Source organism: Trichechus manatus, unplaced genomic scaffold, assembly GCF_000243295.1.
Source record: "Trichechus manatus latirostris isolate Lorelei unplaced genomic scaffold, TriManLat1.0 scaffold00002, whole genome shotgun sequence".
Taxonomy (NCBI): Eukaryota; Metazoa; Chordata; class Mammalia; order Sirenia; family Trichechidae; genus Trichechus; species Trichechus manatus.
Genome location: NW_004443938.1, coordinates 20,625,616 through 20,640,579, shown reverse-complemented (window position 1 = coordinate 20,640,579; position 14,964 = coordinate 20,625,616). Strand labels below are relative to the sequence as shown.

At 41.5% G+C, this 14,964-nt stretch overlaps 1 protein-coding gene across 3 annotated transcripts in view; it reads left to right on the top strand.

Moving 5' to 3' along the window:
• Positions 1-14,964, top strand: part of MTHFD1L (methylenetetrahydrofolate dehydrogenase (NADP+ dependent) 1 like) — a 249,208-nt gene that overhangs the window by 161,626 nt on the left and 72,618 nt on the right. For all 3 annotated transcript variants that reach the window (XM_023729119.1, XM_023729120.1, XM_023729121.1), the window contains exons 21-24: positions 1,616-1,755; positions 6,192-6,233; positions 7,752-7,852; positions 8,372-8,549. In XM_023729119.1, the coding sequence (XP_023584887.1) occupies positions 1,616-1,755; positions 6,192-6,233; positions 7,752-7,852; positions 8,372-8,549 (461 nt within the window). The remainder of the gene's footprint in view (positions 1-1,615; positions 1,756-6,191; positions 6,234-7,751; positions 7,853-8,371; positions 8,550-14,964) is intronic.

The window sequence follows — 14,964 nt, the reverse complement described above, 5'->3', positions numbered from 1 at the left end:
TTGCTCAGCATACAGATTGAATAAGTATGGTGAAAAGATACAACCCTTATGCATACCTTTCCTTATTTTAAAACATGCAGCGTAGCCTTGTTCTGTTAGAACGACTGCCTCTTGGCCTATGTACAGGTGATAGATTATCTGTAAAGATTTACAGCATACGAAACCCTATGGGGAAGTTCTACTCTGACACATGGGGTCGCTATGAGTCGGAATCTAACAAACAAAATCTGCTCACTTGCCACAGTAACATTTTTAACGTGGTAGAGTAGGGGCAGAGTTGTTGAGTCAATTCCGACTCATAGCAACCCTATAGGAGAGAGTAGAACTGCCCCATAGAGTTTCCAAGGAGCACCTGCTGGATTCAAACTGCTGATTTTTTGGTTAGCAGCAGTAGCGCTTAACCACTATGCCACCGGGGTTTCCTGAGATAAGTATACTCTCTAATTACGGAGATGCTATCTTGTAACAAGCCTGATAATCCTTAAGCTAATCAACTAACTTGGATTTTGGCAATCCAGAGAAATGACCCGATGGCACTAAAATAAATGATTCTACGTATGTTATAAAGAGTTACAAAGGATCTTCTTTTGTAACATATTATCAATGTCCTTTGATACGTTTTGGAACCTGATTAAAAATGAGATAATGGGGAGTCCTAGGATTACAAATAAGGTCTGTTCCTAAATCAGTCTTTAAGTCGAATTTGTACATGAGTAGGAACAGTTGGGTAGGGTTCATATCTAACGTCAGTTAGTCAAATATTTGTCTTAGTATATAGTGTACTGTTAAAGAAACATTTCCAGATACACTAAAACATCTTTAACGTAATAATACAGTAATAATAATAATGTTTTGATGCACATTGCAAATTAGCACCCGTTATTGTGAACCATTGTATGTATCTCGAATTCTTAATGTACTAGGCTTTTGTGGGGTTGGGAGTTGGTTCATAACTACATGTTGTATGTAAGTCGGACATTTGTAACCTGGGGACTGCCTGTAGTCTCATCTGTATTACGAAAAGCTTTGTGAAGAATTTTAGCCCTTGCAGTGAATCCTTCGGGCATGGTGGTGGGAAGCTGAATAGATAACTGTGTTTTTAGGAAATGTAATGAAGTAGAGCGAAGGCAGTGGTGGCTCAGTGGGAGAATTCTCCCCTTCCACGTGGGAGACCTGCATGGTTTGATTCCCAGCCAGTGCACCTTATGCACAGCCACTGCTCATCAGTGGAGGCTTGCATGTTGCTATGATGTTGAATGGGTTTCAGCAGAGTTTTCAGACTAAGATGGTTTAGGAAGAATGGCCTTGTGATCTACTTCCAAAAATCAGCCAATGAAAACCCTATGGATCACAGTGATCTGGTCATGGGAATGGCACAGGACTAAGCAGTGTTTCCTTCTGTTGTGCGTGAACAACAAGAATGTAAAGTAGAACGTTTTCTATAATAGAAAAATCGCTTTACCTTTGAATATGAACTAGATGCAATAGTGTGTGGTAACCTAGAAGAAGTGGAGGAGTTTAAGCTACCCATTGAACTTGAACCATAACAATGATTGCCAAAACCTACTATTGTCTTTATAAGATAATAGCACGTTTCCAACTTGATTCTCTGCAGTAACTGAAGCTGGCTTTGGTGCTGACATTGGAATGGAGAAATTCTTCAACATCAAGTGCCGAGCTTCGGGCTTGGTGCCCAACGTCGTTGTGTTGGTGGCAACGGTGCGGGCTCTGAAGATGCATGGGGGCGGGCCGAGCGTAAGTCCCCATCCTTCCTTACCAATAAAAAAATTTGTAATTAAAACCAAACAGAATGGAAACATTCATGCATGCTGAGTAATGTCAGTATTTATACAGTTTCCTAGAATTTCTCCTCTCTAAAACCTCCTTCACAAATCATCATCATAAGGCACTTAGAGTTGAGTACGTTCAAGTAAATAGTAACACCCACATAGTTATTTCCAAGCAGTATTTTGGAAAGGAGCACGATGTAACCACTTTCAGTGTTACGATTAATATCTGAAACTCAGGTCAACATTTTATAACCACATGGTAATGAGAGGAGAGACCTCTTGTTCTTGAATGAAGAACATAAGGATTAGTGATTGCTTTGATGGCTGAAGGTTTTCAGTTTGTACAGATAGTTTTTCGGTTCCCTGATGCTCCATCCCATCAGATTTCACCTAAAACTATATTCCTTCTGTTTCTGCTTATTATGATTTTGCTTCATAACCCTGTTATATCATTGGCCTGTTTCTAAAAACTTTACTTGGAAAATACAAATTCTATTTTAACTGATTCAGTAGAATAGAAACTGATTCAATTTTTAAAGACTATTGATATTTACCTTATTATTTAGAGAATTTACAGACATCTGAAGGGAAATTTTTTCTTTCCATAGAAAAAGTGTGAGTTTATTTTGTTTGTTTATTTGACTGTTTGTTTTTTGTTTTTTGGGAATTTCAGATGGAGACTAAGAAATTTTATGCTGGTTGAGCATTTTGAAATAAAATAATCTGAAGTTTCTTTATCATTATACTACTAATATACAAACTGCCACACCTGATCTCTTAATTGGTATATTGTGTGCACAGAGGTCATGTAATCAATGATCATTCCATAGTAAGAATAAATAGTGGAATCCCTGGGTAGCACAGACGGTTAATGTGCTGCTAACCAAAAGCTTGGAAGTTGGAGTATTCCCAGAGGTCTGTGAGTAGAGGCTTTCGTGTTGCTGTGATGCTGAGCTGGTATCCATACAAAGACGGACTAGGAAGAAAGGCCTGGCAATCTACTTCTGAAAAATCAGCTACTGAAAACCCTATGGAACACAGTTCTATTCTGACAAACATGAGGTTGCCATGAGCCAGAATCGACCCAACAGCAACTTTTTTTGTCAGGGGAAGGGGTTGCCTTGTTTTGTTTTTCTAAGAATAAATGACAAGTTTGCCATTATGAAACACTTAGCATGCATTTTGTAAAATCATCTTAGCAATTCTGTGTCCTAGGAGAGGCAGAGATTGTTTTTATGCCGTTTTACAGATAAGGAAGCTGAGGTTTGGTGGGTTTAGGGTACTTGAGCAGTATCACTGGCCAGCAGAGCTGGTGGCTGAGCCTCAGACTTCACATCCAATTCCCCTGCTCTGCCCACCAGGCAAAACTGAATATTAACAAAGAGTTAACATTTTCTGGAATCTCAAATAGCCTAAAACGTCGCTATCATTTTGAATGTACGATTGATAAAACATTTATTATATGGTAGGAAATCCTAGGGTTCTGATTGTGCTCAAAACACCAGGTGTTGCTACACTCACTTCTTGCCTTTCTTCAGACAGTTTTCTGTCAGAGTTAATTTGATAATTGGTGGTATATTCCTTTGGACTTGGAATCTGCGTACCAACTTCCATTGTCAGGAGAGGATTTCTACCTGTGTAAGGTACATTTGAAATTCTTCTTCCTGCCCTGACACCCTGAAAATTAGAAAATCAAAAGACTTTACTGCTGGAATGGCCCTTGGAGATTGTCTAGTCTGATTCAGTCTTTATAAAGGTAAATTCACTTAGACGCAGAGGGATTAAGTGGCTTCTCTAGTAGCACAAGGTCTGTTGACTTCCAGTCCAGTGTTTTTCCAGACTCTGCATTAGTCCTGTAAAAATTCTCCGCATGTCATTTCATCTTAACGAACGTGCCCTGCTTTACAACAGTTGCATTTTCTTCGCACCTTAATTTTTCATACCTCTTCCACTGAATGTCATGGTCTTCTATGCCAGTGAGGACAGTACAAGGCTCAGGCTTAGGAGGCATAGATGTGGGTGGAAGATAATAAAAGTGGAAGACCAGGAAGCCTGGCCAAGGTAACGTTTCTGTCCTGGGCTCCCCTAGTGCCTTGTCTGCCATACTGTTTCACGAATGTCTATTTTTGTTTCTCCCCTACTCAGCTTTGTGTTCCTTGGATTCCAGACGATTTCTTATTAATTTTTATATCCTTGGTGCCTGGCATAGTCTGTATCCAGGAAATGTTTTCAGTAATTGAATAATAAATGAACTTTTATCTTCTTAATCCTATATTCCATATTATCCATCTCTGTGTCTTTCCTTCTAACTTGAAACAACTCTGTATTAATATTTTTGACCCATTGTAATTTCTACTTCCTTTTGATATCTTTACACAAATAACCATGACTGCCTCTTATGTTTATCCAGCTTATTTTTTTCCGTAATTTGTACATTGGAAAATCTTGTGACCTTTGAACTTGCCTAGTTTAGCGCCAATCATTTTAAATTCATATCCTGTCTTTCAAAGTACTAACCACTCTGGGTGCAATACAAGAACTAATTCTGTTCTACTTTTGGATCCAGATATTCTTCGATATTGCCATCTAAAATTTCAAAGATACGCCCTTCACAATTAGTTCTTCAAACCTGTTATTACTGATATTTATGTGTGATACAATGGCCAGACCTAATTTCATTTTTTCTGTACCAATAACCATTTGGTGCGGCACTGTTCATTTAAAGAGTCCCTCTTTCTTTCCAATCTTCAAGCCTATTCTGTCATAAATCAGTTCTCCATACGTGCATGGGTTTCTTTCTGGCTTCTCCCTTCAGTTGCACTGGCCTATTTATATATAATTATGTCTATGCTGCCTTGAAGGAGCCCCGATGGCCCAGTGGTTAAAGCCGTCGCTGCTAACCAAACCCACCACCTACTCCGTGGGAGAAAGATGTGGCAGTCTGCTTCCATAAAAATTTACAGCCTTGGAAACCTATAGGGTAGCTATGAGTCGGAATGGACTTGACAGCAGTGGGTCTTGTTTGGGTGCTACATTGATAGCCAGTAGAGCCAGCTCCCCCATTTGGTCTAGTTATGGGTGCCTGGCCAGTTTTTTATCCATTTCACTTCCATATGTATCTTAGATTCAGCTGATCAGGTTTCCCCAAAGAATCTTTAGGATTTTTATTAGAACGGTATTAAATCAATAGATCACTTTGGGGAGATTTGACAGCTTTCTAAGGACATGGGATAGCTCTTCATTGGTTTAGGTCTTTTAAAATGTATTTTAATAAAAGTTTACAGTTTATTCCATAAAGTACATAAGAACAAATCTATCATATCTGCAGTATTTATGGTTATCATTTTTTTCCTTTCTAATTTCTTTTTAATCTTGCCAGAGTTTTATCAATTTTATTAGTCTTTTCAAGAACCAACTTCTGGCTTCATCCCGACTACTCTTTGGTACTTGCTTATAGCCAGTTCTTCCTGCTTCTGCTTTATTTTGGATTCTGCACAACTTTGCATGTGTGCAAGCTCAACAATGCTTTAAAAATTTTTTTTTTAATCCGGCGTTTTAGTTATTTCAATGGAAGGGTTCACTCAGTGATTTATTCTACACTACTGCTAAAAATACCCATCTGAAAATACTTTGTTATGTTCCTACACACGATCAACGAGCAACTCTGTCACAGAGGTGACTTCTTTTCAAAGGATTTCCAGTATTCACAGGGCCTCCTCTGCTCGGAGGAAAGTCACCATGTCCTAGATTAATCAAAATGTTCCCTGTGGTTTCTCACCTAAACCAGCAACAGGCGACAGACGGAAGCAATGTGGAAAGGTGGAACGGTGCTAAATTTGGGTTCCAGAGCCCAATAATATTCAAGTCCCTATTCTGCCTCTCATTTGATCTGTAACCTTGGGCAAGACACCCATCTCCTCCCAACCTCAGTTTCGTCATCTGTAGACTGTCCTCCAGCCGCATAGTGTTGTTCTGAGAAACTAGGTGCAAAAAATATTTTAAAAAAAGCAATGACAATTACTTTAGAATGATTTAGAGTTGACTTAGTATGATGCTGCACTTTGTGTAAATCAGGTATTAATTATAATATAATGGGCAACAGAACAGAAGTTGAGTTCTCAACACTGGCTCAAGGTATAGTCACCTGGGGAGTTTTTAAATATTACTGACCCTGAGTCTCACTCCCAGAAATCCTGATTTAATTGGTCTGGTGTAGAGCCCAGACGTCAGTATTTTTTTAAAAGCTTGTTCAGGCAGGGTTGCAGCTACTGGTTTAAAAGCACAAAGTATGGGGCTACCGTCTCAAAAAGCAACCGTGATTATTTTTTCTTTCAGATCTTTATCAGTTGGGGTAAGTATGTTTATGGGATTATTCTTGATATTTGTCTCTTCTTATTTCAGGTAACTGCTGGCGTCCCTCTTAAGAAAGAATATACAGAGGAGGTAAGAGTGACTGTTTAAACTCCTGTATAAAGAAAGAATCATTTGAATCCGATTCGTCATTGGCTTAGAGTTGAAACTCCATCAGAGAATGCGCGCTTGGCCGGTGGCCTCTTAGAAAAGTGTTTTTCTAATAATCCAAGAGGAAACGGGTCAGAACAAAAAAAAAAAAAAACCATTGCCATTGTTGAGTTGATTCAAACTCATGGTGAACCCATGTGTTACAGAGTGGAAGTGTGCCCCGTAGGATTCTCTTGGCTGTAATCTTTATGGAAGGTCTCTGGGTGGCCCAAATGGTTTGTGCTCATCTACTAACTGAAAGGAGCCCTGGTGCACAGTGGTTAAGAGCTCGGCTCTTAACCTAACCAAGGGTCAGCAGTTCGAATCCATCAGCCACTCCTTGGAAACGATATGGGGCAGTTCTACTCTGTCCTATAAGGTTGCTATGAGTCAGAATCGACTCGACAGCAGTGGGTAGACTAACTTAAAGCTTGGCAGTTCAAACCCATCCAACAGTGCCATGAAAGAAAGTCCGGGTGACCTGTTTCCATAAAGATCACAGCTAAAAAAACCCTGTGGAGCAGTTCTCCTCTGTAACACACGGGGTCGCCATGAGTCGGAATCAACTTGACAGCGATGGGTTTTGTTTTTAGTTTTTAATCTTTACGGAAACAGATCACCAGGACTTTCTTCTGTAGCACCGTTAGGCGGGTTCAAACAGCCAACCTTTAGGTTAGTAGACAAAGGCAAAGCATTTGTGCCACTCAGGTCAGAGGAGTGGATAAAATCCATTCTTTTAACTCAATCTTTATCTCCTATTCCCGACCCCCAGGGCAGCCAGCAGAGCAGGAGCGCTTTGACTTAAAGTTACTTGATTCTTTTACTCTTTACTGTAAGTAGACTTTGATTTGCTGGCAACAGTACTCTGTTAGCTCCTACAGGTGTCACCAGGGTTTGAGCAGGGAGGACCAGGACAGCCCTCCTCACCATCCTGGGGCTGAATGCTTTCTGTCCACCACCCCACAGAGTGTGGGCCTGGGGCTTACGGCCTGGCATCCTGTCAGCAGCAGAAACAGCTGCTTGAGGACCCATTCAACTCACCAAATCATTCTGAAAATGAGCCTCCTCTCTCTGCTACCATCTTTCTTGGAGGAAAAAGTGATTCATGGTCTTCTTAAAAAGCTTCTGGGATCCCTGAGTGGTGCAGATGGTTAACACACTCAGCTGCTAACTGAAAGGTTGGAAGTTCAAGTCCACCCAGAGGTACCTCAGAGAAAGGCCTGGTGATCTTCTTCCAAAAATCAGCCGTTGCAAACCCCGTGGTGCACAGTTCTACTCTGACCCATGTGGGATCACCATGAGTCGGACTCAAATTGATGGCAACTGGTTTGGTTTGGTTTTAAAAAGCTTCTAGAACAATAAAAAGAGCAAAGATGGGAGCAGAACCTGCCAGAGTGGCCCTGCCAGTTGAGCTTGGCAGGTTCGTGGGAGACCATACACTGGGATCTGGTTTTCTTACAGAACATTCAGCTGGTGGCAGATGGCTGCTGTAACCTGCAGAAGCAAATTCAGATTGCCCAGCTCTTTGGGGTACCTGTCGTAGTGGCTCTGAACGTCTTCAAGTAAGTTAAGCCTCTGCTTTAAATGTGGTCCTATTGCTGGACCTCCTGGGAACTCAGTTTGTGTCTTGAGGCTGCTTGTTTCATGTGCTTCATAGAAAAGTATACAGAAATACTCGGCTCTCTCTGCTTGTTGGCTTGGTTTAGTTTGGTTTCATTTTAGCAGAAGAGTTTTTAGGGAAATGAAATCTATATAATGAGTTATCATTTCCTTGGTTTTTCGGTTGTTTTTTATAAAATTCCACCCAGCATTTCTGTCTGAAGACTGTGGATGATCAAAGGAATATGTTATGGAATTCTCTCAATAAAACCCTTAACAGCTTGAAATATTTGAGTCGTTTGAGAGGACTTTCCCCCCATGCTTTTCTTTAAGTCTGATTTATTTAAACACGATGTGACCACGTTTGATGTTGAAAATATATTCAATGTCAGGGAGCGAAGTTCTATATAAACGGTTAGTCTTTCTTTAAAAACATCTCTAAATGAATACAGATGCAAAACCACAAACATTTCCATCACCAGGACCGACACCAGTGCCGAGATCGACGTGGTGTGTGAGCTGGCAAAGCGGGCTGGGGCCTTCGACGCTGTCCCCTGTCACCACTGGTCAATCGGTGGGAAAGGGTCGGTGGAACTGGCAAGGGCCGTGAGGGAAGCTGCGAGTAAGAGAAGTCATTTCCAGTTCCTGTATGACGTCCAGGTAAGACGGAACATCAGCAGCAGCAGCAATAATGATAATAAGATGGCTAACGTTTCTTGAACCCTAGCTATGTACCATGGGCTGAAACATAACAATGATTGTGAGGGTAATGTATCATCAGACAGTGTTTCGTTCTATTGTAGATAGGGTCACTATGGGTCGGAAACAACTCGACAGCACCTAACAACAACAGCAACAGCTATGTGCCAGGTCGTTAACTGAGAGCTGTACGTGGGATTGTCTCTTTAGTCGTCACAACAACCCTATGATGTGGGTATAATTCTTACCCCTATACTTCATCAACAGGAGTGTGTTGGTAACGTTGCTCATAAGGCTTCCACTTACGGAAGTGTTGCATGTCTGTGGGCAATTTGCATATATTAACTTCTTCAGTCCCAACATATCTGTTGGGTAGGACTGATGATGTTGTTTCCCCATTTTACAGATAAGAAAACTAAGGAAATTAAAGATGAAAGAGGTAATGCCATTTGACAAGGGCACATTGCCAAGCTCCTTGCCCCCATATCTCTGCTCTTGGCAGCCCCACTTTATTTCCAAATCACAGGCTCAGTGAGGAGATGCTTTGGAGAACAGGGTTCAACAGCTAACACTTTCAGTGGTGGCATCAGACTAGGCTTTTCAGAGGTCATGTGAAGTCATGGGAGGTTTTTTCTTGTCCACCTCTGCTGCGGCTCTTTTCCTGCATTGTGGTTTTCTTGAGCTACGTCTAGTATATTTTTAAACATATTAGATAATGAGGCTTCAGACATAAAATCTGTACTTCCCAGGACCTCACTCTTCTCAGACTGTTTATCCTGGCACCCACCCAGATGTCCCCATTCTGACGTTCTTGGCTCCAGTTCTGGCTAACAGACTTGTCCTCCTAGCTAGTCCATGATCCCCAGAGTGCGCAGCCTTCACGTGGAGAGCTTCCACTCCTGATCCTCTGTCCTCACAAGTTATGTTGGTCCGTCCCTGGGATGTCACAGACAGTAACATCCCTCTTTCCTGTTCAGGTGGAATCGGTCAGCAGCAGCATTTGTAAGCCTAACACTTCATCAACAAGAGAACGATAGTAACCTTGCTGTTAAGGCTCCCACTTGTGGAGAGCTTTCTGGGTGCCATGACTATGGGCACTTTGCATGTATTAGCTTATTTAATCTTAACATCCCCATTGAGTAGGACTCTTGTTATTCCCCCATTTTACAAATAAGAAAACTAAGGCTCAAAGAAATTAACTAACCTGCCTACTGTCCCATAGCTAGGAAGAGGCAGAGCTGGGAGAGCAACTGAATAACAGAAGTCATTGCCCTGCTCTGTTTTTCAGAGTTCAGTACTGATTTCAAAAGCGGGTATGGCAGGGGAGAGGAAGATATGGCTCAAAGAGGCAGTGACAAAGTGACATGCCTGAGAGGAAAGATGACAATGGTGGTGAGGGGCCCGGAATCCACACCAAGTGAGGTGGGACTGAGGGACCCAGTGGGAACTCAGTAATGCTTATGGAGGGAATAATGTAAGGAATGAATTGGGACATTTAGCCCATAAAAGCTTTGTCATGATGAAAGGTCATTTTATGAAAGAAAGACTAGAATGTTCTGGGCTATCATAGAGGTAGTCAAGATCAATAAGGACCAATCACTGCCATCGAGCCAATTCTAGCTCATAGCAACTCTAAAGGACAGGTTCAGCATAAGGTAAAATGTTCTAACTGGCAGCTGTGAGTTCTTTGACTCTGGAGATGTTAAGCATCAGATAGATGTAACCCTGTGGTTAGCATGTCAGACAGCAGCTAGCTGAGGTGGTGCTGTGTTCCTGTGCTTTGAAATCCCCCAATAAGCCTGGACAGCTGGGTGTCTGCACCTCCAGGCTCTGCCCATAGACATTCTACTCAAACACTGTCAGGAAGATCACTCCTCATATCCTGCCATGAGTACCTCAGACCCTCACTCTCTGATCTGAACCACCCTGATTTGAGTGGCAAAAGTGGGTTTTTTGTTTGTTTTTTAAAAGCAGGTTTTTTAATGAATGGTTTCACAAAGTGGGACTATTTTCAAGGAAACCATCCCAGGTGAAAATAAGGTCAGTAAGTACAAGAAATGCTTCTGAGGTAGTTTGCCTCAGACGTGCACTAACCCTAAGATGAACTCTCTTCCTTTCCACCGATACTCGCATTGTTTTTTTCTGAAGTCTCATTCTTCACAGAGATAATGCTGTTAAAACATCTGCTCTCCTGTGAAAGGGATAAACGCTTATAATACTGTGCTCTGCAGTCCTATATTGGGTAGGTGGCCTAAACGCCAGGATTCCTGCCTCCTTTGCCAACGTACTCTTCTCCCTCATAACACAGAAATTAAATTTGAGCTGCCTAATTGCTTCCTGTATTATCAGCCTCTCAGCAGATTTCATGAACACGGCAGCTTATGAGAAAGAAACGGCTGCTTCTGGGTCACTTTGTACCGTCTCCCTCATTTCTCTGTTCCTCACGCTGGCAAGAAGATTTTAGATAAAATAAGGCCATTTACAATCTTGTCTTGTAACTATATAGAGACCTGAGTTAGTTGGTGCAGTGAGCAACAGAACTCAAACCTTTTTTTTTACTTTTTTCTGGTTTTTTGCAAATTCAGTGCTGATGAAACTTTATGGACTCTCCCCCTCTTTTTTTCCCGCCATAACTGACCCTTTGGTGCTAGGGAGCTTAGTAGGTGTGGGATTGCTCTACCCAAAAAAAAAATGTTATGTTTTCAAGTAAGTCATCCCCTTGCTTTGCTTCTCAATTAAAACTAGGCTTCTGTGAACTCTCTCCTACCTCGCTAGACTTCATTCCACCAAGACTGTGTTCAATACAAGACTGGTGGAGTCTTATCTCCTGCTCAGCCCCCACCCTAGTCTCAGGGTACAGCCACCAGATATGGTTGGGGGAATCTGAAATCGTGTTGGAGCTCAGGGTAGGACTGCTGTGTGTGCACACTAGAAATGGTCTCAAACCCTAGTGGAAAGTGGAAAGTGGAAAGAGGAGCTGCTAGGGAGATGTAAGAAGACCTCACCCTGAGAGAGGCTGTGAGGCTAGACCACTCACAGGGTGCTGCTGTTATTGTTAGTTGCCACTGAGTCGGCTCTGACTTTATGGTGACCTTATGTATGACAGAATGAAACGTTGCCCAGTCCTGTGCCATCTTCGTGATGGTTGGTATCTTTGAGCCCGTTGTTATGTCTGTTGTGTCAGTCCATCTCATTGAGAGTTTCCCTCATTTTCACTGACCTTCTACTTTACTAAACATGATGTCCTTTTCTAGCGAGTGGTCCTCCTGATGACATATGCAGAGTAAGCAAGTCAGAGTTGCACCATCCTCACTCCTAAGGAGCATTCTGATTGTATTTCTTCTAAGACTGATTTGTTTGTTCTCATGGTATATTCAGTAGTCTTCACCAACACCACGATTCGAGTGCATCAATTCTTCTTCTGTTTTCCTTTTTCTTTGTCCAGCTTCTGTGTGCATATGAGGCGACTGAAAAGACTATGGCTTGGTTCTAGGCTTCATGATAAGAGCCGTATTTAAAGCAAGAAATGGGCCGCACTTCTGACTTGGGTGTCTGTTCTAAACTCCAGAGAAAATGGAGTTAAGTAGCCACGGTTAGCTGGGGAACAAGTTTGCATCTCTTTGACCACATTATCAGGCAGTTTGTGATTATGAGGCAGCTGTTGATTGACTCAGAATAATAATTCAAAAATATAGAATAAGAAGCAGAGACCTAATTGATTAAAAGAAGTTTACCCTGCAAGAATTAATATATTTAAACTTGAAATATGGCGTAATGTTTCCTCTCAACCCTTTAGATGCTCAGAGGCCCCTTTAAGAAGATCATCTTCTCATTGACTTTTTCTTTTCCAACTTTACTTTTGAAAATTCTGCCTTTATAGTTGACTGCGATAATTTCTCCATATCTGCAAGTATGCAGGGAAATATTCTAGTTGAAATGATAACTAATTTGTATTTACACTTTATTAGCTAACAAATCCCTCTTAGAAACATTACTTCTGACATCCTCACTGAATCCCATAGGGATGTGGCTTATTTCTGCCTTACAGATACAGAAACAGAAGCTCAAGGAAGGTGAGGGACTTGTAAGGCCCCAGAAAGAATGGACACTTGACGGAGTGATAACATATTCTAGACAGAAGAATAAAGCTTTGGAGTCAAGCAGAATTGACTTCAAATCCTGACTACTTACTACACTTACTACAGACAGAAATTTGAGCAAGTTAACTCATCTCTGTGATCCTCAGCTTCTTCATCTGTAAAATAGTGTCTCATACTAACACCATCCTCACCAAGTTGATGTGAGGACCAAATGGCATACTTTGGAGTAAAATGCTGGGATGTAGAGAGCCAGCAATCAGAGTTATCTAGCTCTTCCTCTTGCCATCACCTGAATTCACCTTCAGGAATTCTCTTCTAACTCCAGGCAGCTTTATGCAGTTCTAGTGTTGGCTTCCTTTTCAGTGGGGTTAAAACCAGGAGGTAGAAGCCAGGGTGAAGGAAAGATACCACCAAATTAAACCAAGACATGTGGCATTTTTCCTTCTCAGTTTGAATTGGGAGCTGTTCAGTGATATAATAAAAAGTCAGTCTCTCTCTTTTTTTCTTGTGTACTATTTTTTTCTAAATTTTATTTATTTTGTTGTTGAGAATATACACAGCAAAACATACACCAACAGTTTCTACATGTACAATTTAGTGGCACTGATTACGTTCTTTGAGTTGTACAATCATTCTCACCATCCTTTTCTGAGTTCTTCTCCCTCAGTAACATAAACCCACTGCTCCCTAAGGTTCCTATCTAATCTTTCAAGTTGCTCTTGTCAGTTTGATCCCATATAGATAGTTCTTAAAAGAGCATAATGCTCAAGGCAGACATTTTTTACTAGTTAAGCTAAACTATTTTTTGGTTTTATGAAGACTTCAGGAGATATTTTTTGTTTAAGGTATAAAGATAATCTTTGGGCAGTAGTTTTAGGAGTTCATCCACCCTCCATGACTTCAGAAAGTCTAGAGTTTGTGAGAATTTCAAATATTGTGCTGCATTTTACCCCTTTTGATCAAGATTCTTCTATGGAATCTGTGATCAAAATGTTTAGTAATCGTAGCCGGGCACCATCCAGTTCTTCTGGTTTCATGGCAAAAGAGGCAGTTGTTCATGGAAGAAGTCAGTTGTTTTTGCAAAGAAGGATATGGTAACCAAAAGTCAGCTTGCAAAACAGTATCTGAATGTTGTTTGTTAATTCAGGAGTCAAGGTTGAAAATCATCTCCGTATCCTTCCTCTAACCTTGCAAACGTTTTGAGGTGTAACCCTGACAGCAAGACAGCATAGTGTTTATTTTTATTAAAAGGTCTTTCCTGTTCTTTGTGGGAAGCTGTTCTCTTGATCGCAGTGGGCGCTGGATGAAGGGAGATCAAAACACACCCAGAGGATCAGCCTAGGGCCCAGCTAGCTCACTGCTGGCTGAACTATTGCACTTTCACTTCCCACATGTTTAGAAGTGTTTGTTCCCCGGCTGGTCTTTCTAAGGCAGGGTGGGTTTTTTTCTGGTAGGTTATTGAAGAATTGTTTTAGGTTTCTTAAAGATTCCAAACTGAACATATGCGAGCTGGTGGTGAGGTTTGGAGAGCTACCCTTTAATTTGACTTAGGGTGTATGTAAGCGGAGCCTCAAAATATAAATAAATAAAAATACATATGTATACATACCTATATTTGTGTGTGTGTGTGTGTGTGTGTGGTGTTTTAATTAATAGAATTTTAAACTTTAAAATGGTACTAATGCATATCTCTGTATGTCTTTTATATTTTATAATGATTGGAAAAAAGAAAAACTACTCCAAGGAGGAAGGGTGTCCCTCCTTTTTGTTGTCCTTGTCCCCAGACTGTTGTCTCCCCTCAGGGCCTTTGACCTCCTCTTGGCTCTTTCTTCCCTGTCCTCAGATTCACCCTGGTCCACCTGTGCCTACAATTTTCTGCTTTCCTATTTAAGCCCTCCAAAGGGCTTTGGTCATCCAACCTGAACTGCTTCAACAAGCGCCTTGTCGGCCTCTCCTCCCTAGCCCCTTTTTTTCCCATGATTCAGCTCCAGATTCACATATCACCTCCTCCTTTACCTCCCCCTTCTGGAAACACCCCTCATGTCTGTATTGAAACTGGATTCTTCTCCAGCCCTGGCTTCTAGGTTTTCTGTCAGGTCTCCTCCTGCGCACACTGTATCACGCGCCTCCCCATCCTCCCGGCACCTTATTCAGCTGGGTCTGAGACGCCTCATCAGATCTGAGCCCACTGTGAGAACCAGCCCCCTTTCCCAAAGCATCCTGCTCATCCCTGCATGATGCTGGCTGAGCCTGCCCTGTCTTTGTCTCGTTGATGG